General features: G+C 37.3%; 1 protein-coding gene across 1 annotated transcript in view; it reads left to right on the forward strand.

Annotated features, from left to right (window-relative positions):
* WDPCP (WD repeat containing planar cell polarity effector) overlaps positions 1-25,183 on the forward strand; it is a gene marked incomplete at both ends in the record, with an annotated part of 133,043 nt that overhangs the window by 26,638 nt on the left and 81,222 nt on the right. Inside the window, 5 exon segments of the mRNA XM_079532782.1 lie at positions 17,127-17,212; positions 18,798-18,842; positions 19,832-19,882; positions 22,112-22,182; positions 22,432-22,491. Of these exon segments, the coding sequence (XP_079388908.1) occupies positions 17,127-17,212; positions 18,798-18,842; positions 19,832-19,882; positions 22,112-22,182; positions 22,432-22,491 (313 nt within the window).

The raw sequence follows: 25,183 nt of genomic DNA on the forward strand, positions 1-25,183 counted from the left end.
GCTCTCTTTTAAAATTCCGCTTTTCATCAGCCCTCGGTGATTGAGAGGAACGCAGTTGAAGTCAGCGTAAGGATGGAGAATTGGTGTTTGGAGCACTAGGTGGTGCCGTTGTGTAAAGTTGTATCCCGGTACGTTTCTGATAGCAATGAAGGTGAACGCAGCGTTTGGAAAACTCGTGAGAGATGTGGACTGACAAATTAACAGTGTGAAATGAAAGGTTTGTGATGTGGGATGAATGATTTCGTAACGTGCAGATGGAGCAGGAATATCTTGGGAAAGAAAGCTCTGTGATAAATGGTATTATTTTGACTCAAAGTCACCCAGAAAGTATTTGCTTTTTTTTTTTCTTGTTATTTTTATCTTTTCCTTCGTTCCCAAAAAGGAATAGAGAACCTGACTCACAGTGTGTGAATCTAGGAGCCATCCCCTAGCAGCTTTATACTGTGGATGTATCAAAACAAGCTTCCCTCGTGTTACTTCAAATACACCCTAAACTGCCTTAGGATTAAAGCAATCATCTGTAATACAATACCTGTGGCTTATTGTTGATTGGCTCAAAACATGAAATACAGCTTTTTTTTTTTTTTGCTTTTTTTTTTTTTTTTGGAACAGTCACTGTGTTCCCTTTGGTGTCTGCCTTCACCAAAATTCTGCATTCCTTGTCTAATCCTGAGATATTAAAATAATTAAGTAGGATAGTCACAGTTTCACTTAATTAAGCATAATTGAGGTTTGGGATACTTTGATATTAAAATTTAAAAAAGAAAGCATAAAAAATGGCTTTGCTGAGCGTATGCAGCATTACTTCTGTATATTGCTGCCTGTTTTAAACAGTAAACGGGGAGCTTGCTTGCCTAAGGACAGTTAGACTGACCTGCTAACAACTTGTTTTGCCTGCTAGTCTTTATCAGGGTGTGTGCAACTCTGTTTATCGGACCTATGTGAAGAGTTAGCTCTCTAACCAAAGTAATCATTATAATTGTAAAGATGTGCATATTTGATTACATCAGTGTTTATTCTTTTGGGAAAAGTGGTTGATAGAAAATCATAGTTCTGCAAGAGCCATTCAGATATTTTTGCTGTATGTAAATGATATATTATTAATTGATGAGGGAAATGCATTTATTCAGCAAATGGTACAGAATTGTTCCTATTGAGTCACATAAAATACGATTTCACATACTTTATTACTTAAATATGAGGTCTAATAATAAATTATGTGACCTAGAAAAACACCAAAGGGCTGGCATCAACTTTTAAATTACTTCTTTCCTTCTGACCAAGAACCTTGTTCCGTAATAATATCTTACACACAGAGTTGCTTTATTATAGATGTTGCATGTACTTTAACTGCTGTGCAAAGCACCTCTCCCATGTAATTACACAAACATATTCTTAATTAATATGACTTGTGTTAGCGTGATCGAGCAATGGAATATTTTTTAGGTGTGTTTTGCAATTCTAAAAGAAGGCTGACAAATGAGGAACGTGGTTACTAAATATCACTGATCTCATGAAGAAATCCTTGTACAGGATGAAGGCCAGGACACTTACACAGACTTCATTGCAATCAATTGCCTTAAAATACCCTCGAACATCTGCTGATGCCGGAATTGCAGTATCCTGATCCTTAAGAATCTGTATGGAAAAGTATTGTCGGATATGAGGAGCACTGGGGGGAGCTGGAATAGTTTTCTTACTTCATGTGGAGCTTGACTATATCAAATTGAAATACCTCTACATATCTTCAGTGCACTAATGGTTTTTTGTGTTTCCTACTTCTGTGATTTAATCACAGGGTATACTGAAGATAGGGCTTATGCAGTATTATGCTGCTCCATTCCATAGTTTGAGTCAGTTGCTTTTTAAAACATTTGTTTATTTTTCTGTATGCCAATGCTTGGAATCCTTGCAGGAATTTTAGTTTGGAAATGGACGTGGCTCCTCTCCCTATGTCCATTAATTCTGTTGTTCCATTTTGAACTGCAGCAAGGCAGCACAGAGTATATATCATGATCATGGTAATCATTAATGCAAATAAGATTGTGCACGTGCATGTGTAGTCATGTAGAGAGATGGTTTTGGCTCTGTGATTTCATAAAGCTTTTGAAGTTGTGGCCGTGCAGCTAATGAAGGAGGAGGAGTGGGTAGATAAATAGAGTAGTTACTTCCCCAGGATATTTAGCTGAAGCAGCTGGATTTGGTAGAGTGCCACTTTGAAGGGTAGATCAGCTGGCTGCATATAGGGAAGCTGGGTAATGATGCACAACTTGCTGACCAGTGGTAAAAGCAAGAATGCAGCAAGACATAGGCTGCTATCCATCTCCAAACTCACAGCGGAGCTGCCACAGTATCTAGATAGGGGAGCCCTTGCCAGTGCCAGTAGGCATTTGGCCATCGCTACCTGGAAGCTCGTTATGCTCACTTGATACCAGTCGGTTGCAAACTAGTTGAATATTGAGAAATCATCTGTTGGGACTGTTGGAAATGTCTGATGCTTTTAGGGAGGAGGTTGCTATGAAGTGCAGCAGTTTCATAAATAGAGTGTTCATCCTCCCTCTCCCATTGCCTAATTTAAACAGAAGTGTTTGTGGGAAAGAATGCCTTATAGGATGCTACAGTCGCTCTGTGTCACACAGACTTGAGCCCTCCAAGCTGCCAAACGTATCAATTAGGGGAGTTGCTCAGGGAAGAGCAGATGACACAACTTAGTCACTACAAATAAAACCCCTGCACGGTGTCTTGATCGAGTATGTTATCCAAGGCAAGTTCAGAACACTACTGGATGAACCAAGAAGAGATGGCAGTGCTGCTGTTTGCCAGGATGGTGTCTTTTAGGGGATGCAGCAGTCAAAAGGGGACACTATTCCCTAACGGTTTGGAAGGATTTGCTGGACCTGCAGGAGGCATGCTGAAGTCACACTTTATCTTTGCCTTTTATTTTCTCATGATCTGTACGAGTGAGGAAGACGTGGTTGCTGCAAAGGCTGTTTCTCAGTGTACTGAAAAGAGACGTGTCTGGTGACCTTTCAGTGCTTTAAAGAGAGAGGTTTCAGCATGTCAGCAAAGTCCTGGAGCTGTGGAGAACGTACAGGTATGGGAATGAGACCTGCTCAGCTGTGAAGTGGTGCAGCAAGGGATGAAATGTGCCAAAAAGCCTGAAGAATGGGTAGGAATGTGTCTGAGTAAAGCCAGGAAACCAACAAACATCCTTTATAAAATTCTTCCTTTTCCAATAAAGATTATTTAAGGTGACATAAAACATCAAAAATTCAGTACAATTAGAGTCTGAGAACATCACTTTGGGGAGGTCAGCTTAACTGCCCTATCTGCTTGAATGTCTTTTTTTAGACAAGCCCTGTGTTCTGGTGGTTGCCCTTCCTCCCAGATGTATGGCTCCACTAGAGCCATACTCATTTGGCAGAGTTTTCCCATGACTGCTCAATAATAGTACAGAGGGAAACCCACAGAGAATTAATCCAGTCATGGTTGTGCTAATTTGCAAAGAAGTTAGTGAAAATAAGGGGAGTTTGTAATAAATGCAATATAAAACCTGTTTACATGACTGATTCTTCTCCCTACCCCCATCAGCCTGGCCTTACCTCATTCCAGATTCTTGAGTTCTAGCTGAAAGCATTTCTGTGAAGAATGCTACCAGGAAAATTCCCTTTTTTTATCTTGGCTATGAAAGACTTGTATGAAAAACCTTTCAGTGGAAAGAGAGAATCAGCCTAAATGCGTTGCTACTGAAAAAAAGATGGGTTTACAGGCAATAATTTGGTGTTCTTAAGAGGGCTATGCATTTAATCTTCGATCTGCAAATGATTTTAAAAGTCTGCACATAAGGCAAAAGAAGGTTTTGAGTCAGAAGAAGAATTTTGACTCGTAAGAAGTCAGAACGCACCATCTTCAGCTCTAGGTATAACCAGAAGGATTGCGGTCTATTTGGAGGGATTTTTCATGACAATGATTTCACTGCACAATTTCAGGGGGCTTCTTCTATATTCATTTAGCTGGCAGGATATTTTCAGAGAGAACAAGTTGGTTTTTCAGTACTGTGTTCAGGGATGAAGTAGACTGTCCTCTTGGAGTTTGTTGTGCCAGCAGTCTATTTGGCTATTTCTAGGGATGATGCAGACAGCATTATAGCCATCTTCTTCCAGCCTGATCTTAAGATAAATCTCTATGTATGAATGGAATGTTACTGAAGATGTATTTCCCACATTTTAGCAACTGAATATGGTTTGAAGCAGAGACTGGGTCACCTCTGAAATGCATCGGAAGCCTGGAAGAGTTTCAGTAAGCTAAAATCAGCATAATTCTGTGTGCTTATGGGCAGCGGCAGACCTTAGATGAACAAATTCTTGCCAATTCTTTTTGATGCATTAGTTTTCTGATTACTGTCTTTTCTAAAGAACTACAAAGATAGTAGTTTTCTAAAGAGCTACAGATATGTGTTGTTTTTATGATAGAGTAATATTCAACCCATGCATTGTGTATTTACTGTGAGAGAAATCTGTATTATCTTTGTAAAATGCACAATTAGCTAAACTTGGTCTTCATGCAGTGAACGTGCACTTTGAGTAATCTTCTCATAGAAAGTAATGCAGACATTACACCCATTCTGATATGTAGAAGAAGATCCATAGGGGGAAAAGATACACGTGCATAAGTCAATTATTTGAGAATCGAGCCCTTAATTTCTTCAGGCTTTATAAAAAGAGTTTGGGCATTTGCACATATTTATTTTAGAGATATAGGGGTAAATCTTCAGCACAGAGCGTGGGGAGTTAACCATGGAACATTCATTAATGTTAATGGGATTTCTATGGCTAATTCCCCACACACTGGCTAAAAATTTAGCCCAAAGAGATTTGAAAAGTGATGTTGAGAAGCAGGTTGGTCGGTTAGCCTCATTACTTCCATGTTATTAACTGCTGTATCTTTCCCTGGCTTTGCATGAACACTACGATATACTTAACAGTTAATAATAAAGGACTCTGTGTTAGATACAGATCCTAGTATGGGGGTACAATAATGTGGCTGTATGAGAAAATTTTAGAATACGCCTTTTGGGTATTTTCAGAAAAAAAAACAAACAGCAAAGCAATAGAACAGAAAGGAAAGAAAATATATTATGGTATGTTTTTAGACAGCAGAACTGGTTTGTATTGCTGGTGTCTTTAGTACAGATTTAGCATAAATATGAAGTATAATTTAAAAAAAAAATTAACATTGCATTATTGGGATCTAAAGTCAGAGTTGACCAGCTCTGAGCAGGAAGTTGGACTGAATGACTTCCAAGTTCCTCCTAACCTAAATTATTTTACAATTTAGTATATAAATCATATGCTTAACGTGGCATTTCCTTAACATCTTTTCAGACTGATTTTCTCTTGTAGAAGATAACCATATTTTATCTTAAAAGTCTGAAGGATGATTGGAAGCGAACCTGAAGCAATATTTTACATGCAAATTCAAGAATATTGTTTTAAAAGAAAATCCAGGCTCTGATTTAAGAAGCCTGTCAGATTTATGTTCCTGTTTCTTGTTGTGCTGCAGATATGCAACAAAGATTGTGTGTGAAATGTAAACACGGGTGTGCATGCGTATGTATGTGCACATTTGCATTTCCCTGGTATCTTAGCAGCTTCCCTTACTTTTTAGGGGACCTATTCCATTCCTTTAGCAGTTATTATTCAGAGCAGTCTGTAGTCAGCCGTTAGAGGGTGCTTCTGTGCTAAGGAACTCTCACTCCTTGAAACACAATTTGCTTAACTTTAAGCGTTTGTACTTTTAATTGGAGAGTCATTTGATGTGTCCCAGAGTTATCCAGTTTCTTCCATAATTTGACCAGTGCCTCTCTTGGGATTCAGAGGACTGAAATGAGGATAATTGCAGGGGGTAAAATGACTCAGAGCAACAAAAATTGTACATTTTATAATTGCTAATATAAAAACGTAAGAAAACGTATAGAAACTCCATGCAAATGAAAAATGATACAGAGATGAACATATGTGCTTTGCAGCTCTTGCTTACAATATTACTGCCCCTTCTAGAAAAAGGCTCATTCATTCTAACTCCACTGCATGGAGTTACAGTAGGAATAGTAAAAGCTGCCAAAACTTCCAGAGGGCTTCCGTAGAACAATATCAAGGGATATGTAGAGGAATGGGCACAAGCTCAGAAAGGGAGTAGGGACAGAAGTCTTCTTTTCAGGAGTTTCTTAAGAAGCCATACAGCTTCCTAAGACTTTAACTTTTACAGAAGAGTAGCAAAATGTCCCCTCAGGCATAAGTATGAAAATTTGTATTGCATTTATGCATATTGGTATATTCACAGTACCATCTGTGTGTGAGGGGCTGCAGGTACTTCTGCCTCCAGTTTTGCATACACATCACTTACATAGCTTTTTCTTGGATTGTAAAGGACTCTCTTCTCAAAATACATTGTTTACATTACGTGAACACAGATCTGTAAACAACATATTCCCTAACAACTTGGGAGTTTTAGTATTGGCATTTATATTTAAATATATGAATTTCAACATCAGTGCATGTGTTTTGTGACACTGACATACCTTGTTAATAATAATTAGACTAATTTTCTAAGAGATTGTGCAATACCTATGATACCTACCTTTTAGATGTTCAAACGTACACAGTTTTTTCTATGGTACCTAAATTGTCTAGTTCAGACTCCAGTCAAAAGGTTTCTAGTTTGAGAGTAGATTCTAGATGGAAAAGGTAGTGTGTCTTCCTTAGGTATATCAAGCAACAGACTAATTGGATGTTGTAGCATCTTGTTATTTCTATATAAAATTTGGGAGCTCTGAGTGGGTACACAGAGTGTGTTGGTAGCATGAGAGTCCTTTAAAGACATTAAGCATCAAAGGTAATGTCACACATTGCTTAAAATGTAGTTGTTAATAGATTTTTCAAAAGGATTTTTAAATTAGAACTATGACAACTATGTAACAAGGCACTAAGGATTTTTAATACAGTGCTCAGTAAACTAGCTCTAAGCTAATAAGTGTTTATTACTGTTCTTGTTCTAAATTGCAGTACTGTAAATATTTGCACAAAATGCTAATTTAAACTGTCTGCTTACCAGACTTGAACCAATCAGCCCAATAGTAGCGTTTCCTCTGAGTTGAGTGACAATAGTATCTAATTTTAAGCTACAGACTTCTGAAAAATTAGCTAGATAGATCTTTCTGCTGGAAGCATATCACTATTGGAGTTTGAAACAGATATTTTTTTAGAATTAGAAGTAGACAGGGAACAGTAACTAGTTAAAGTGGAAGCAGAAAGTCTGCCTAATCTTGTCTTTTACTAAGGTAATTACTGCTGCTAGTTAAACGTTTCATACTTAATAGTTTTAACAATTTTTGCAGGGTTAGTTTCTTCAGTAAACATTTCTTGCATTATCAAGAAGTGTTTCATAATACTTTTTGAAAAAACAGTAGCATAAATCACACAGAATTGGAAGGGGTCTCGAGATCATTGACTCCAATGCTCTGGCTAAATAATGTTCCCTTCAATAGGTCATACAGGGAGGCATCCAGAAGGAGATTCCATTACCTCTATGGGCAACCTGTTCAGTGCTCAGTCACCCTTACTGTAAAGAAGTTCTTCAGCATGTTAGTATGGAACTTCCTATGTTCAAGTTTTAAGCCATTGCTTCTTGCCCTATCACCGCACACCAATGGGAAGAACCTGGCCTCATCTGTTTGCCTCCCACCTCCCTTTAGATATTTATAAACATGAATCAGTTCCCACCCCTCAGTCATCTTTTCCCCAGGCTGAACAGACCCAGGTTACTCTGCCTTTCCTAATAAGGGAGATGCTCCAGGCCCTTTATCATCTTTGTGGCCCTCTGTTGGACTCCTAGGAGCCTGAAGCCTAGAAGCACATCACCAATATCGTAAAAAAAGAAGCAGTCGTTTCTATGGGGAACTGCTTCATATTCCTCTCTGTAATTCATGTACTCATGCAAGCTAGTTGGTCATTTCTGAAGTATTGACAGTTGACATAAGTTGTTTTATGTTCAAAGAAAATAACAAAATATGTAAATTCAATATGTACGTTATCTTACAGAAATTAAGAACTACTAGCCTACAGAGTCTCATGTATTCTCTCAAGACATGAATCTTGGGGTGGTGAAAGAAATTGCCAGGATATCAGTATTGGCATCTGGCATATCAAATAAAAATACTGTTATTCTTTGCTTTTCAGATGGATGAGGCTGGTCATAATACCATATCTTGCAGTTGTCATTCAGTGGTGACTGTGTTACTGGTCAGAGGAAAGTCTTCCCTAGGAAGTGTTGGATCCTGAAACTCAATTTATCTTTACAGTTAATTCTCAAATTCACAGGGATGGCTCTGGATGTTAGTAAATCTGTTGTCTTTTTGTTGTATGACAAGTTAGAGACCAGAACTGTTTTAATTAGTAGCGAAAGACAATTCCAGGTACCTCGTTGACAGTATGTCTTACTTTGCAGCCCTAATCAATAGAACAAAGTTGGGCTTGAGCTTCTGGCCCTTGAAATGCTTATATTTGGATCCCCTAGATAAGCAAAAGAAAAAAGGTTTATTCAGCCCATTATTTTTTCTCTTAAGCATGTATTCTTGGATGACGCTTAACCACTGCAGGAGCCAAACACAGTCATGTGGCTGCCCATCTTCTAGGGAGCAGTCTGTAAGAGAAGCTAATGGTGGTGAGAAAACTGGTGAATAAATGTAGCATCACTGGTTGATTCCATTTGACAGGGAATTTTTCATCTGTTTGTTTATTTTTTTGGTAGCTGGCTTGCTTAAGCCTTGTTTATTGTTGTCAAAACAATCCCTTTGGCTTTTTTGTCCCTCCCTCTTTCCTCTCTTTCCCACCTTGCTGCTGTTTGTGTGTCTCATACCACATGGTTTACCTGTTTCATTGGTGTTTTTTAATAAGGTAAATTTCTGAAACTAGCTCCACGTACAACCAAACATTTTACTCATGGGTCTCTCATGTGGTAGAGCAGTTCCCAGTTCAGCGTTAAAATCCATGTACCTTTTATTTTATATACAACCCCACTGCTCAACAATTTCAAATGTGATTATGGAACGTTTAAACAAATGCATTTTTTCTTCAAAGTTATTTTTCCGAATGCATATCTGTGTAATTAAAACTGAACATAAACTGCACTGTAGCATTGCAATCAGGAATTAATTATTGTAAATGAAATTTTCATTTTTTGTCTTTCCTTACTGCTAAGGTGAGTATGGCTTAAAATTGAAAAATGTTGGTCCTTTTCATAGAAACCTGTTTGAAGATCATAAGGGAGAACAAAAGAAGAAAAGCTTTTTGTTTGTGTTTGCAATCAAATCTTTCTTAAAAGGAAGTCTGGCACACAGGCATTGTAGTTTTTGTAATGTTACATTGAAGAAGGCAAGATACAAGTCTCACTGGATTAGCTGGAATTCAAGTGTAGCTGAAAAGCCATTTTTAAAAACAAATGCACTGAGCTAACAAGAAGCTCAATGAGCCTCACAAATGGTTATTCAAAGGTGATTTTCAAATATTACCAAAGCTTATTTTATTGCTTGACTAATTTATTGCTTGCAAGAAATGAAAACGGAAAGAGAATGTCATCATACAGGCGATTGAAAATGACTGAAATGGCTAAACGTTCTGGAAAAGAACACCAAAAACATATTTATAGATGTTAAATATCTGAGCATAATCAGTGTTTGTTCTAGTAAGTTTATGCAGCTCATACAATGCACTCAAATGATATTTCTATTTTTAAGACAGCTTGTAGATTTGCAAGATTTGTAAATCAAATGTGTTTACCAAAGTGCTTATGAAAATTCTGCAAATAAATACTCAGCATGCATGCTATAAAATGGTAAAGGCCAGAGCTGTACAGTCCAGTGAGAAAATTGCATGAATGTCACATTAAAGAAAAGGAAAACTAAGTAGATGTTGATGCTACATTTTGGTGCCACACTGACTCACATCCTCAGGAATCATAATAGCGAAATCTGAAATACTGCATAAAAGTATAAAAGAATGTTATTTGCTTAGGTGCAAGTACAGTTAAAATTCAGATTGAACTATATTCAACTCATTGCTTTGGGCTTAACTATGGCTTTGCTCACTGTTACAAACAGTAGCAGTTTATACTGTCTGACCAGATGATGAGCTAAAGAACCCATTACTAATTTATAATCCAAACCCACGTTCACATTTTAAGGACCTGCTGTTCCTTCCTTGCAAATAGGAGTTGCTGCAATGGTAGTGCAGGGGAGCGAGGACTTTTCCTGCACTTGAATAACGCGCAGGTCCTTTCGCCTATTGGCACTTGTTTCTGCTTAGCTTAAAAAATAGAGATTTTATCTTCTCCTTCCATTTACAGTAAGATATCGCTACTGTGAAATTTTGTGACCTACTGACCTTAAGTACTGAAAAACAGCTTTATTTACAACAACAGTCACTATCTAAAAGAATAGCGTAAAACAGTTTGACATTTAATACTTCTGTAATTACCTTATGTCAGATGTCAGCACTGGATATCTGTGGTTTGGATCACTTATCTACTATCTGGTTTATATAAAAGCCTTCAGGGTCTTTATCAAAATGTGTATATGAACTTTTCACTCTAAGGAGTAAAAACCTGGGTCAATTATATCTATTTTCTGTGACCTTCTTAACTTTTCACACCACTCTGACAGAGTTGTTGCAGATCGTAATACTTGCCTGTAGTATCAATTGCAGAATGATTGCTAGCTTCATTAATGTTATCAGAGGTGTGGCTGATACATAAACTAAATATCTTCTTGACAAATGGCATTACCTCCCTCAAATTCATTCTACTTCACTGTTGTTCCTCTTATCTGTTCAGTGAATCAATGGCTGTCTTTCAAAAGAATGCCCCAATAATATAAATAGGAAGTGTGTTTCTGAAGGGAGGAGAGAGATGGCAGAGTGATTTGGGCAGTAAGCTAGAATTTACCAAGTCAGAACTTAGTTTCACATCCTGTCGTCATCATATTGGGTCACAGCTCAGCAAAAATTGTGCTTAGGTTCTAACAACTGAACAAGCAATTAGATGGTAACGAAATACCCGTGTAGATTTCGAAATCTACGCATGTAGATTTTCTGTAGTGTTTCCTTGAGCTTCAGCACCCTCTATCTAGTAAGCACAAGACAAATTGTTAGCTTGAGTCATGGAGAATGAATGGGACAGCTGTCTCTCATCCGACAATTCACATCCTGAGCAAGAGCCTGCATGGCTTTTTGGCCATACACAGCTGCTCTGTATCAGAATAATAATATCTCCAAAACTTGCTTAACATAAATTAATTCTGGCTGCATTTTTTAAATGTAAGCTACTTACTGACATGGTACTACTGAGAGCTTTGCCAAGGTGACCGATTCAGGATCAGCACCTCAACATTTTTAATGCAATGACAATATTATGTATTTTTAGGGCCAAGACAGTTGTTGTAGAAGTAATGTTAACTAATGACAACTGGAAATTAAATATTTGTTCTGTTTTATGGCATTTACAAAATTTCAGTGTGTTATGATACATCAAATAGCCTCAGTGCTTTTAAGGTGCTGTTTATATGCCTTGAAGGATGAAAATCCAGTAAATATAACTAATTGTCATTGCAGAAAAGGTTGTATTTAGTCTCATAAAACAGAAGAAAAGCCCTCACAAAAATTAATTCAAGGAATCATGTTACAGCTTCACTGTATATGGGAATTAGTTTACAGTGTATAATTTTCATGCCAGAATTCTTGAGTTATCAGATAACGTATTTCCTTTCAATGGTTGTTCTGCAAGCCGTATTTAGGCCTTTCTTACAATAGAAGTTTCACTGTGTATTTCACTACAGAGTGATGATCTGTGTGTTGTTCACCCATCTACCAAATAGGTTTCTTATTTAGGCTGGGGAAGTTAGCCTAAGGAAAGGAATTTGCTTCATTCATGTGTTTCACAAAGAAAATGAACTCAGTCGTCAATGTCCACTGGAGAGAAAGGAAGTAACAACAGTAAATATTTGCATTAAAATTTATGATAATTGAACAACTTGTCATTCGTATAAGCTGAAAATATTTTTAAACAAATATTGTAATATGAGTCATTATGCACTGAGAAGATTTATAAAAGCAGGCCTGTATTTTTACTTCTTAAATTGGAGTTAAAATTGAGCAGAGGGCCTGATTTTCATTTATGCTACAAAATCTGTCCTTTTCTCAGTGGAAAAGTGGTTTAAGGGAGAAGTAAATAAATATAAAAATGGAGCTCATTATGTTGTTAAGAGAGCAAAAAGCTCAGGCAAGGAGTTTCAGTTCCAGGTTGTCAAGATAGTGGTGCTGAGAAGAGGTTGGCCTGGGCTCAGCAGGCGTTGCAGCAGGCAAGGAGATGAATTTAAAAAAAAAAAAGAAAGGAAAAAAGTACAAAAAGATCAGCCTGTGTCTGCCTCCAAAGAGGAAGGTGGCATATTAAAGCTAGGAGTTGGAGAAACTGGAGAGCTGGTTGGTGAGATACCAGCAGAACGGGTTGGGAGATGTATAGTTATGGGTGTCGACACAGGAAAGGATGGAGACAGCCAAAGCCAGTTTCATACAAATAATTACTGTAAATTTTACGTAGCTAAAAAAGTATATTTTACTTGATATGCTTTATACAAAGAAATTATATCTACTCAAAGTGTACAGAAAATAGCTACTAATCAAACATACCTAGTTTGATGTAAGCTTTATCTTACAGAGTCAAATGTGCCTATCAGTGCTGCAGGGAATTTCTCTCCTTGGTGAAGGAGGAATTTGTCATGAAAGGGAAGAAAAAGCAGGCAGTAATTTCAGTTCCAAATATGATATCATGGAATCATAGAATAAGTTGTAGGGTGACTTGGTGTCTTAGCTTGTTGGGCATTTCTTGTTTAAGTTACAAATTGGTTATAGAGTAATGAATGAGCTGTAGTGATGCCAGAGAGACAGTGCTAACTTTTAAAAGGGCAGGCAATGGGAGGCAAAACTAAAAGGGCAAGGGTAATCTGTTCTGAAATCTAAAAATAGTGGGTTTATTGTGTAATTAACCTGCAATTAATATATACATAGATTTTTTTTTTCCTGGAGTGCATTTTTAAAGGTGTTTTTTTTTTGTTGTTGTTGTTTTTTCTTTTTTTTTTTCCCTCCAAATTAGCTTTCTATTTTACCTGTTTCTGCTCCTAGGAGAGGGTGTCCTAAAACACGAGGAGATATTTGAGGGGAACCCTATGTTTTTCTATCTCACTGTAAATGTTGGATTTCTGACAACTTCCCTGGAAGGAGCATATTGTTACCAAAGGCTATTGCATAGCCTAGTATGATAGAATGATAGAACTACCAAGGTTGGAAAAGACCTCTAAGATCATCCAGTCCACCTGTCCACCTATCACCAATATCACCCAGCAAAGTGAGTACCTGTCCAAGCCACAGGCTGCCAGCTTCTCCAGGAGATTACTGTGGAAGACAGTATTGAAGGCTTTGCTGAAGCCCAGGTAGAATGCATCAGCAGCCTTTCCCTCATCCACCAGGCAGGTCACTCAATATGAGGTTGGTCAAGGAGGACCTGCCCTTCATGAACCCATGCTGGCTGAGCCTGATCCCTCGATTGTCCCTCACATGGTGTGTGATCTCCTTCAAGGTGATCTGCTGCATCTTATCTGGCACTGTGGTCAGACCTGTAGTTCCCCGGGTGCTCCTTATCGCCCTTAGGGGAGTGACACTGACAAGCCTTCAATCCTCAGGGACTTCTCTGTTTGACCAGGAACTCTGATAGACGATGCAAAGCGGCTTGGCTATCACCTCTGCCAGCTCTCTCAGCACCCTTGGATGGATCCTGTCTGGTCCCATGGACTTATGACAGTCCATTTGGGGTAGCATGTCTTTAAATGCAGTTGCAGCCTTAACTGTTGGGGGGGCTTGGAACAATGTTGGAACAATGTATGTGCCTCTGGCACGTAGATGACAAAATTCAGATAGCCTGTTATAGTCAGCATGTCGTGTTCTCAACAAAATATTCTGAGGGCCTCATTCTTGTGAAATGGGCTTTGCCTTCCACAAGTATCTGCTTTGCCAAGTAACTGTGCTCTGAATATCCCACGCAGGGCATAGTTCCTAATTGTTTGGCACAGCAGCAGTTAAACTGAAGGTGTCAGGGTGGACCCTTGATATCAATTTCAGCATTTGTTGATGTTACAGAGTGACCAGGTGCTTATCTTCTGTATCAGTGGTTAGAAAAAAGATTTATTAAATTGGGCATTTTTTTTTTAAACAAAGCAATCTGAACACTGATAGCGGAGCAGACAAACCATCACAGAACATCTCCATTTGTCAGTAAGCTTTTTGCAGCCACCAGGCTATCTCTGCCTGTTTGTGGAGGTGCTGTGAAAGCAGTCAGTGTTGCATGAGCCAGAGAAAGAATCAGCTGTTAAACTGAATTCCAGTTTTACCCTAACAGTAGATTAATTTTAACCTATTTTTCCCAATTTCTACTCAGTTTTAAAAGAAGGATGGGGATTTGTTAAAGCTTCTTTATGTTTTCATGCTTAACTTTTTTTTCCAGCAGCAAACAGCTCACTGTCATCTCCGTTGTGCTGGAAAATATTGTTGTGGTAAATGGTGATCTGTGATTGCTTAACTTTGAAAGTCAGTGTATATTCCATCAAAAAGATCTACAAGAAAATTAATTCATCTGAATCAAAAAACGACTTTAAAATGTATTTGTTACTGAAGCAATTTCTCTGTAGAGTATAAACTGAGGATATTTCAGATTAGGATACTGATAGACTGGACCAGTATTCTGGGGGCAGATGGCTACTTTCAATGACACAACATCAACCAGCATTCAAATAATTAACTGATTTGGGAGTGCTTGAGGCCCAAACAAAGGGAGAAGCAAAAAGATCAATTCAAGGACTGGTTATTTGGCAAAATCTCTTTTACTTCTTTAGAGATGCAGGGAATTTTTCTTAATCTGGGATATTTAGTACAGAGCTGAAATGCAGATTTTAAGAAGTCTGTGTTTTTTACATTTTAATACAAGACTTTTATAAAAAATTTACAGGTACAATTTTTTTTTAAATATGTGTTTGAAGAATGAATATTTAGTGTCCATTTGAAGCTTCCCTGTATTTTTGGAGGATTTCCCCTGTGACATTGACATTCAGTGAAGAAATTAATGCTTGAAAGTCTTCTGGGGGAGCAACAATAGAAACGTCCCATGATGTCAACTTATATAAGTTTTGGAGATGTTCAAGACCTGCCTGGATGCCTGCCTGTGCGACCTGGTGTAGGGAACCTGCTTTGGCAGGGGGGTTGGACTCGATGATCTCTGGAGGTCCCTTCCAACCCCTACAATTCTGTGATTCTGTGATTCTGTTTTGGGAAGTTATGTTAGATTATTTGTTGTGCTGAAGTATCCTAGACTTGTCTTCTCTGCAGTTATACTATCTTTCCAGGTGAACAGATCATCTGCTAATCAAGGCTTTTTTTTTTTTCATTTTTTCTTAGTCAAACCATGATAGGATTTGGAGTAGTTCACTCAATTCAGTGACTTTTTATTAGTGAGAGATCTAATCAAGATCCCTGGGGCCCTTGGGGAGTGTAAGTTTTGTTTCACTTTCTAAGAAAGGAAAGAAAGTGAAATCAAATCAGAAAATTATAATACACAATCTTCTTTTACAGTAGTCCACATGAAAAACGAGGGGTTGTCCTCATCCATATTTATACCACAAGTGGTTCCCATGTTCAACAGACTACCACGCTGCTAATCTCTTTGCATTTTTTTCCAAATCTCATTCTCACCCAAGGTGAAAGTATATTCCATTTACTAGATGTGCATTGTGAGCTATTTTTTTCTTTCTTTCTTACAGGACTATGGGATTTAGTAAGTCAGCAAGACTTTTTGTACATTTGGGGATCAGTGTAAAGAAAATACCATTTCCGCTTGCTGCTATTTCAGTGGATTAGGCAGTGCATCAAAACATACATATTAGCTTCAGTTATAATACCTCAAGGTCTCATAGATTTGCTGGGACTGTGATAGTTTCCTTGATGCTACCTGAGATCCTTGCACATATTTCTCATCATAGCATTGTTGACAGAACTGTCTGGTAGTCTTTATGTGATGAAGTTACAGACTTTATTGCAGGAGTTCTGCAGTTGTGTTCTAATTGGTTCATTTCTCAACAACTGAAAATCTGAATGTTAAGTTGTACTAATAGGAAAGAAATGAAGATAAAAAGAAAGTTCCAAGAAAAAAGTTGAAGTGCAGTATCATTCTAGCAGTGGCTCTGAAGTGCGCTGTGTCTTGGTAAGCTCCGCTTCCAAGTCCAGCTTTCAGTGGATTCTCAGGTTTAGCAAAAATAACCAAAGTAATTGGTCTATGTGCCTACTTGAGCCCTAAGGGAAGTTACTATGCAGGCAAGTCTATTAATTGTAGCATCTGAGAAGACTGGAAATGCTCCATTGAAATACAACACATCCTCTAGAAAGAACAGCCAGATGGATTGTTCGACAAAGCAGAGCACAGTTTAAAACTGTAATCTATGTGTGTAATTTTTCAATGTTTGTGTTTTCCTTCATGTCTGCTGTTTCGTCAGTCTTGATTTCATGTGCTTTATTTTTATTTACAAGGACATCTGTTTCATGACTGTATTGATATTTCCCTATGTACAATGTCTGAAAAAATGAGCCCCGGAGGTCAAATTTTCATAGGAGGAAGATCTTTAAGTAATGGCTTCACTTTTCCATGTTTCAAGGTAATAACTGTAGAGTAAAGGTAGATTATAAAGTGTATATGAGAAGCATCGAGCACAAAGCTACTCTCTATGGAAAGAGCAACTCTAACTTCAAGCAGATGTTGATTTGTCTCTGTATACAGTGGTTATATATATGCATGTCCTCTTCTTATTTTGTTCTTTCTCATGCACCGTTCATTTTATTGTTGTTAAAAACTACAACTCAAGTACAACAAAACAGCACCAGTGGTTGATTCTTCCAGCAATTCATTTCCAAAATAACTGGTTTCGTTGGTGATAGATAGTAATTAATTTGTTCTTGCATTTTCTTTCCTTTTTTTCATAGTGCTTGGGCTCCCATCTGCCATCAGATGACTTTCTGCCTGACTGAGCTGCACCTGTGGTCTTTGAAGACTACCTTACATATTAGCGGTGAGCTGTTACCTGTTAATAAAACAAAATAGCAAAGCCTGTTGACGAATATTAAATTGATATAAAATTCTGAATACTTAAATGAAGTAGGTTTTAAGCTTAGGAGAAAGAAAATTAGAAAGCAAGATTATGTTTGGACTTAGTTTCTCTGCTTATCTCATCGTAGAATTGGAGCATCCTTTCAACTCAGAAATGTTGAGATTATATTTAACTGGTTGCCTTTTCACTTTTGGGAAGCTATACCCTACTTGACTTTAAGCTTCAGCATAGTAACTGATTTGGGTGAATGAAGATCAATAGTCAACTTGATTTGCAGTGGCATTTTGATTTGTACTTAGTATGAAAATAAGAAATTGCTTCATGTTCCAGGTATTTTGCATGATTATATGAAGCCTTGTACGTACAAGGAAACACTAATATTTTTAATTGATTATTCTAGGAGACACTAAACTATTTACCAACACTTCATTTATCTTGTCTTACTATTGCTAAAGTAAAAAAAAGAAACAAACAAACCATACTGAGTTATAAATGGATCACATTGTTTATGCACTTCATGCCCATTGTACTGTGTTTTCATTGAAAACCAATCAAGTGTTATTATTATTCAAATACTGACTCGTGTGCCATAGCAACATGTCTGTGTGTGAGAACTGTTCTGGTTCTGTAACAATTATATATGTGTGTGGGCATACTGTACCTATTTTCCATCTTTGACATTGTCTTTCTACATTTCTGCACATGAATTTCTCCCCATAATGTCTTTTGAGTTTAGAATGCATTTAGAATGACATGCAGTGTCAAATAAATTGTTTTAAAACACTGCAGATTTAAGTCAGACTTAGATCTATTGATGGAGCTTGCCATGGTATACCTAAGTATTTGGCAGTCAGCCACATTAGAAACTGGCTTACAGTCTTATGGTAGCCCAGGCATCCAAATTTCTTTGCCATGGAACCTGGAGGACAGAGGGAGATGCTCTGGTTAAGTGCACACTTGTGTTTGATGCTGATAGGCTGTTGGTATATAGCCAGGGCTTGCCCTAAGCCATAGGAATAAATACATGCTTTTGCATCTAGTACAACAGTAGGCAGTCATACCTATAGATCAACGTTGGATCCTTTGGATAGGCAGCTTCCTGAAATCCACAAATGTTAAAAAAAATATTACTGTTGACTTCAACTTGCCTCAGAAAGCATTTCTTGTTATTCTAAGGTACAGTCTGCATTTACCTGTGTTTCTTACCTTTTGTTGTGAAAGAACACAAAAGATGGTCATTAGGAAAGTGGTTAAAAAACACTTTCAAGTGTTGGCAGCTGGAAGAGAATCAAAGCATATGTGAAATGACAGCTGCAAACAAATCTAAGGACCTGGCATGTGCTCCTTCAGCCCTAGCTTGCTGATTCTTGAAACTCCAACTGGTATTCAGAGTATATTCTGCAGTTTTTCCACTCTGGCTCGCAATTTAACTCCAAGTACTTTGCTCCAGCTTGCTTGAATTGTGATGCTGAACTTTGCTTGCTAAGTTATGTTTTGTTTCCAGTGTCGCATCAATAACTAACTGTATTTCTATTTGATTATATAGATGAAGACATTGGGGTACATCAGTACTATGACAAGAAAGAGCCAGGTAAAATAAACACCCATAACTAAAACTAAACAGGGCTTCCAGATGTTCAGGGTTCTTTGGCAGAGGCAGTTCACTCTGAAAACTTCCGTTTTGAATTTTTGATATGTGCCTCTGTATTTCTATGAAGTAGGCATGAGTAGAGACTCATTTATCCAAGTTACTTCAGAGTATTTAAAAACTCTTTACTCAGAAGGAAAAAAGAAGGTTATGGGAAAATATCTACATAACAATGTATTGTGTGTAATTTAATATCTCTCCAATACAAATAAAATTATGAAAGACAAGCTTTGTGCCATCAAAACCTTATTGGGATTTTGTGTTTTGTTTTTATATTCTGTTTCTGTATTCCTTTCACCTACTGCAGAATGCTAAGACACTTCTCAGACGCTGTGCTTCACTGGGCATGCAGGTGCTGGCTGTTGCAGGAATTCGGGATTTGCTGCGTCCCAGCAGAGGGCATCATGGATGCACGAGTGCTGGTCTGGCCTCCTGCAGCCCTCGCTGCTATCTGAAATAGCCATTTCAGAGTGAATGATCAATTTTCTTTATCTGATTAATCCTGTTAATCCTGGAAGTTTCACGATGGGCCAAAAGGTCTCTTCAGCTGGAATTGCTTCCCATTTGCAGCCAGGTTGGAGTGGAAGCTTGTGTGGGCATCCCTGGGCTCAGTGTGGTGGGTCACCCGCTGTCTCTGTGCCTCTGTTGATAGACCGACTCAGCTGCTCCTCTGTGTTCAGTTGCAGCTCACTTCACTATCTGATGAGAGTGGAGGCTCAGTAATACTGGCCCACCTGTTGGGCCTCATAAGCCTTTCTTTCACTGCAAATTTAAGATATCTGACTTAAGAGGTGAAAACATCAGGACTGTCTTTATTTTTTTTTGTAAATTTCTGTGTTTTATCACAATATGTGACTCCTCTCTAATATTAATATTTGCTGACAGCAGTTGTAAGGATTATCGTGCATCTTTTCATCTGTTCTTTTCTCTAGGATCACAAATGAAGCATGGTTATTTGGAAGACAAGCAAAAGCTAGCAGAATGTAAGGATGTTTTCTTAGTTTCTTGTTAGAGTAAGACAAAATTATTGTTTTGTATTGATGATACAACTGGAAAAACTTAAAAAAAAAAAAAAATAATAATAATAATAATGTCAGGCTGTTTCCATTGTAACTTTGTGTCTGTGCCATTTTGTCTCTGCATTACTAACAAAACAATAGAAAAGTTGTAACTACTCCTTCCTGGCACATTTGTGTTTTGTCTTGGTCTTTTTTTTATTTCACTGAGGTTAGTAGTGTGCATTGCTTCTCAAATCAAGAGGAGTCACAAAAATGAAAGTTACCCAGCATATGAACCTAAAATATTTTCCAACTTAGCTCTTGCATCAAAACACCAACTGCCTCAAAACTGAAAATTATAGCTAAAATATTTTCATCCAAAATCAACTTGCAGGTTAATAACCAGCTGTCTTCATAGAACATTTTTAGCTTTGAAACGTGTACATGGTTCCTGCATTATCAGTTTAAAAACAGTTCAGTTTATTAAGTTTATCGGTTCAGTTTTTTAAGGCAAAGTGTGCTCTGGAAAGAGGAGTTATTTGCAGCACCATAAGTTAGGTTTGAAGCAGGATGAAACCCTGCTGGAGATGGTTATAAAGGTGCACACAGCTGCATGGTAAATCTATACCTGCTATGGAGGGTTGTGTGTCAGAATCAATACAGCTCTGTAAAGGTGGGGAGGGTTTTAAGCAGGGAGGAGCATAATGGATTTACATCCCTTGTGCTTCATGTAGCATTATCGAATAGGCGCTGGCTGTATGAAAAGAAGCAAGCTCAGATAAATCCAGTTATACAGAAACCTCAAGCATGCAAAAGAACACAAGCTACTACATCTTGTGGTTGTAAATATTGGAGTGGCCTAAACAGAAAACAGAACAGACATTTCTTCAGGAGGAGTGCTGGGTAACTTTATTCGTGGCTGCTGATTTGTATATATATAGTTTAGCATCCGTACAGGCAATTTCCCATTTTGCATATGTGGATACATATTCCAGTATTTATGAAGGCAATTATTGAAAATGCGATCTTACATGCCTAATTAATATTATCGTAACAGTTCCACCAGCACTGGCTTTTGTCCAATAAAATACAAAGAGAAGTTGTATGTTTGTGTGCTCTTTTGCTGATAGATGAAATCCTTTTTTTTTTTCTTCCCCCCACCCCCCCCCCCACTCTAGAGCACTCTTTTTGTAAGCTCCTTTTTGCAGAGGAGTTTAAACACTACTGTTAAGTTGTTCAGTCTGGAAGTTGGTGTACAAACTGACAGCTTAGAGCTCAAAACTTTTAATCAAGTTTCCCTTAAATGCACTAGATTTTAAAAAGACAGTGTGTTCTAATTTCTCATGTTGTTTATTGTGTACTCAAGAACAGAAAACTGCTCACTTTTAAATAATGCAGTTTCACAAGCCTGATTCTCAGCCATGAAACGAGCCTAGTAATACGCAGCTCCAGGAAGCTTTGCCTCCTGTTTTCAGTGTTTATGTATTACCCCCCAGTTCTCAAAATATTTTGCTAAATATTAATAATTTTTGTTAAAGGACTGTGGAAGTCACGTGGTTTCTGATTTCCTTGACTAGGCAGATTCTTAGGAACAAATTTTCCAAGAATAAATCCTGTAAATAACTATACTACATAATATAGCCTATAGTGTTCACAGTACCTGTTGTTAATACCTCTATATATGCATATATTCATGCATAAATGTTTTGCAGACACGTCAGTGCCTGCTTTTTGAAATTGGCAACGAAATGTTAGTTCTAAAGAATAGCACCTGTTGAAGATTTGGTAACTTGAATCTGAGTTAACATACTGAATATGAGATGCTTTCTCATTGCAATTGCTTAGGGGCTGAGCAGGATATTCCATCCTGAGAGCTTTGTGCACAATTGCTACGGTGAATTCATAGCCAGTGTGGATATTTTATGCTAACTGTTCCTACAGTAGAGCTTTTCAAAAGGAAATCACTTAACAATAGAAACCATAGCCATTCCCTTCCAATTATAGGTAAGTCTTGTGTTTAGGGTATCTCCTAGAAAACCTAGTTTATATTTCCATAGCAAAAGAAGTTCAACTTGTAGAACTTTTATTATATTTAATGGCTGTTTGCATGCGCACATGCACGTGCACACACTCACATGTGTGTATATGTATATATATACTCACCTATACATAATTTTTCTTTTAAAAACCTTTTTTGCCTCTTCTATTTGCCAGCTCGAGATTACCCTTGGATACTGAAAAACAAACGACCGGAAAAACTGCGAGATACACTGAAGGAGGTTGAGGTATGTTTCAGAACTTTCAAAAACGGTAACAGATGATCTGGTTTTCAAACCCCTTTCAACAGCTTTAATTTTCATCAAGATCCAACTGTCCCTGTGTTGATAAATGCGCTTTTGTCTGGCGGGCGGTTCCACAACCGCTGGATCTTTGTGTGGCATACTTCATCTGTAAACTTGAAAATGCAAAGTAGGTTAACTGATATCAGCAATGCATACTGCCAACTCCATTCTCTGTTTTTTGTTGTCCTTTAGGACTTAATGCAAAACGGTCGATGTGTGCTGAGCAAATGGAAGAACAAATGTATCTGCCAGGTAAAATGTTTTGACTAGGTCTTGCAGTGTTCATTCAGTGAAGCTGAACAAGCATTCAGTGATGGATGCGATAGCATTAACACGCTAAATAATACTGAAAGTCATCGGGGTTTTTAATGTTTGAGGCTCTTATTACCTAGATTGTGTTTATTTAAGTTCCTAATATGAAATAGATATTACAAAACAAAAATCTGGGTTTTTTCACAGGAGAAATTATATGAACGGTGCCTGATTCTGTAAGAATTTATTATGGGGGAAAACTGAAAGCATCCTAAACCTTGGAAAAGCAGGCTAAGAGAATGATTACAATATATAGACAAGTCTGGAATCTGTTATATTACATTTTTTATCCTAATTACTTACATCTCTGTTTTGAAGTTTTTTACTTTATGCTTAAATAGTATGGGAGGGAGACTGTAAGCCTAAGCTAGCTAAATAAAGTAACGGAGCAGAAGATATTGTGATATGCAGCGCATGTATATATGTTCTCTGTCTACCTAAGTTCCATGTTTGTATACAAAAAATAACTTTTCACATCCTCATTAACACAAAGTAGTAGGATTGTTGGGAGACTGGCACATTAAGCATATGCTTTAGCTTCTTAATCAAGAGTTTGCTCTGAAAAACATCTGTAACATTAAAAGTTCCTAGCCTTCATTTATGAGGAATGTGCGTGTTTAAAGCTAACTTTGCATTGTAGATACTTGTGTTACTGTTTGCAAAGGAAATCGAGTTTTAACTTTCATCCTTTTTTAGTTTCATAATTTTTTTTTCTAATCCAAGTAGTTTCAAATGGAAATCAACTGGATGACTGTTAAATATTTGAAATATAGTGCTGAAATTCCTGAAAAGTCTTTAGGAGCAGCAAGGTTTTTCTAAGCACCTGACACATCACGTGCTATAAAGTCTTTCTGTATCAATAATAAGGATGTTGTTGTCTAAGCCTATCAGATCTTATCATTAACAAATGTATATAATTCGTATACAGATTACGTATTATTCATCGGTGAACATTAATCTTCTAGAATGGATTACATATTAATTGCATGCTAATTAATATGAATTTTTTTCTGTTGTTATTGTTCTGATTAGAAAAGGAATGTGGTTAAGAAATACTAAGTCAATTAGCTGTAAGTGTGTTCATTTGCTTGTCAGTTTGCTGTCTCTTCATTTGCTTTCCCAGTCCCTTTTGCTATCATTTTCCTTCTCCTCCCGTCTCTGTATATGCGTAGACCTGCATCCCTTACCAATGCACACTTTGGAACAGTGCACTTCTTGCCAAAATTTGGTTGTTCTTTATTACATCTCTATTTGACAATCAGTTGTGTATAAAACACTGTTTTTAAATTTAACATCCTCTAAATGATTTCAGGCCTATATAAACAAAGAGCAGACAATACAAGTTAACTTATTAGTTGTTCATAATGAGAAATAGGACAGATGGCTCTATATTGGATTGAATCGTATAAAGGGATAGAACATAAAAAATTGAGTAATTTTAAAAGGTTTTAAGATGACATATATAGTAGGTAGCCGGAGTTAAAGTTACAGATAAAAATCCTATTCATCTCTTTCTCCTTAAATTTTACTTTTGGTTTCTCAATCACAAGATAAAATATTTATAATATAGTAAAGACTTATAAATGAACTCGCCAACAGCATTTATAATTTTCTGCCAAAACCATGATGATATTCCACCTTGTCTTCTTCAGTAATATAAGCTGCCCAACAAACGAAAATAAAATATGAAAAATCAATAGTTTGGAAGGATCTTGATTAGAAAACCTGTCTTGTATCAATGGTTATGTTTGCACTGCTCATTTGCCTTTGAACATTCGTGCAGGAAAAAAAAAGTCACGTTCTGAAATTCTGAAAAAGAGGTTATCCACTCATTTTTTTAAAATTTAGAACAGGAGACTGATTCCCTAGAAATGGTGTGATCCTTACAACAGCACAAATGTATTCACATTCTGCTTTGGATAGATACCAGAGCAGCTGTTCATGGAAAAAGGAGAGATCATGTTTGCATTAACTTTCAAGTGTAGTAGAAAACAACAACCTGGAAAGCATGGAATAAACTGGTCTGTCATAATTTTCAGTGTTTTGGGCTAAGTTTGATACAAATGAGTGGTGAGGCCCTGGAACGGGCTGCCCAGGGAGGTGCTTGAGTCAGCATCCCTGGAGGTGGCCAAGAGATGTGTAGATATGTTACTAAGGTACATGGTTTAATGGGTATCATTGGAGGATGGTTGGGCTGGATGAACTTGGAGGTCTTTTCCAACCTTAGTGGTTCTATAATTCTGTGATTTGAATTCTAGCATCTTCATTTTTTTAGCTCTCCATTCTATGATAGTAGTGTAATGCCAAACAAATTCTATAGTAGTAATTAAAATAATTAATTTCTATTAATTATTAATTATTTTATATGTATATAATTAATAACAGCCGTTTCTCTTGTCAATATTTGTTCTGTGTGTCTGAATCTGCTGTATCTCTAGCTGAACCAGGAAGCGTTCCCTTTCCTTTGTAATAAAGATATGCTATGTGAAAACTCAGTGGTCACTGTGTCTTTAGTAAGACAGAATGAATAGAAGGAAAAAAAGTTAACTGAAAGGAGATAGGATGATAGCAATACTGTAAAAAAAAAAAAAAAAAAAAAAAGCACAGGAGTGCTGTTAGAGTGCTTTCTGGA

Source organism: Tetrao urogallus, assembly GCF_951394365.1.
Source record: "Tetrao urogallus genome assembly, chromosome: 2".
NCBI classification, from domain to species: domain Eukaryota; kingdom Metazoa; phylum Chordata; class Aves; order Galliformes; family Phasianidae; genus Tetrao; species Tetrao urogallus.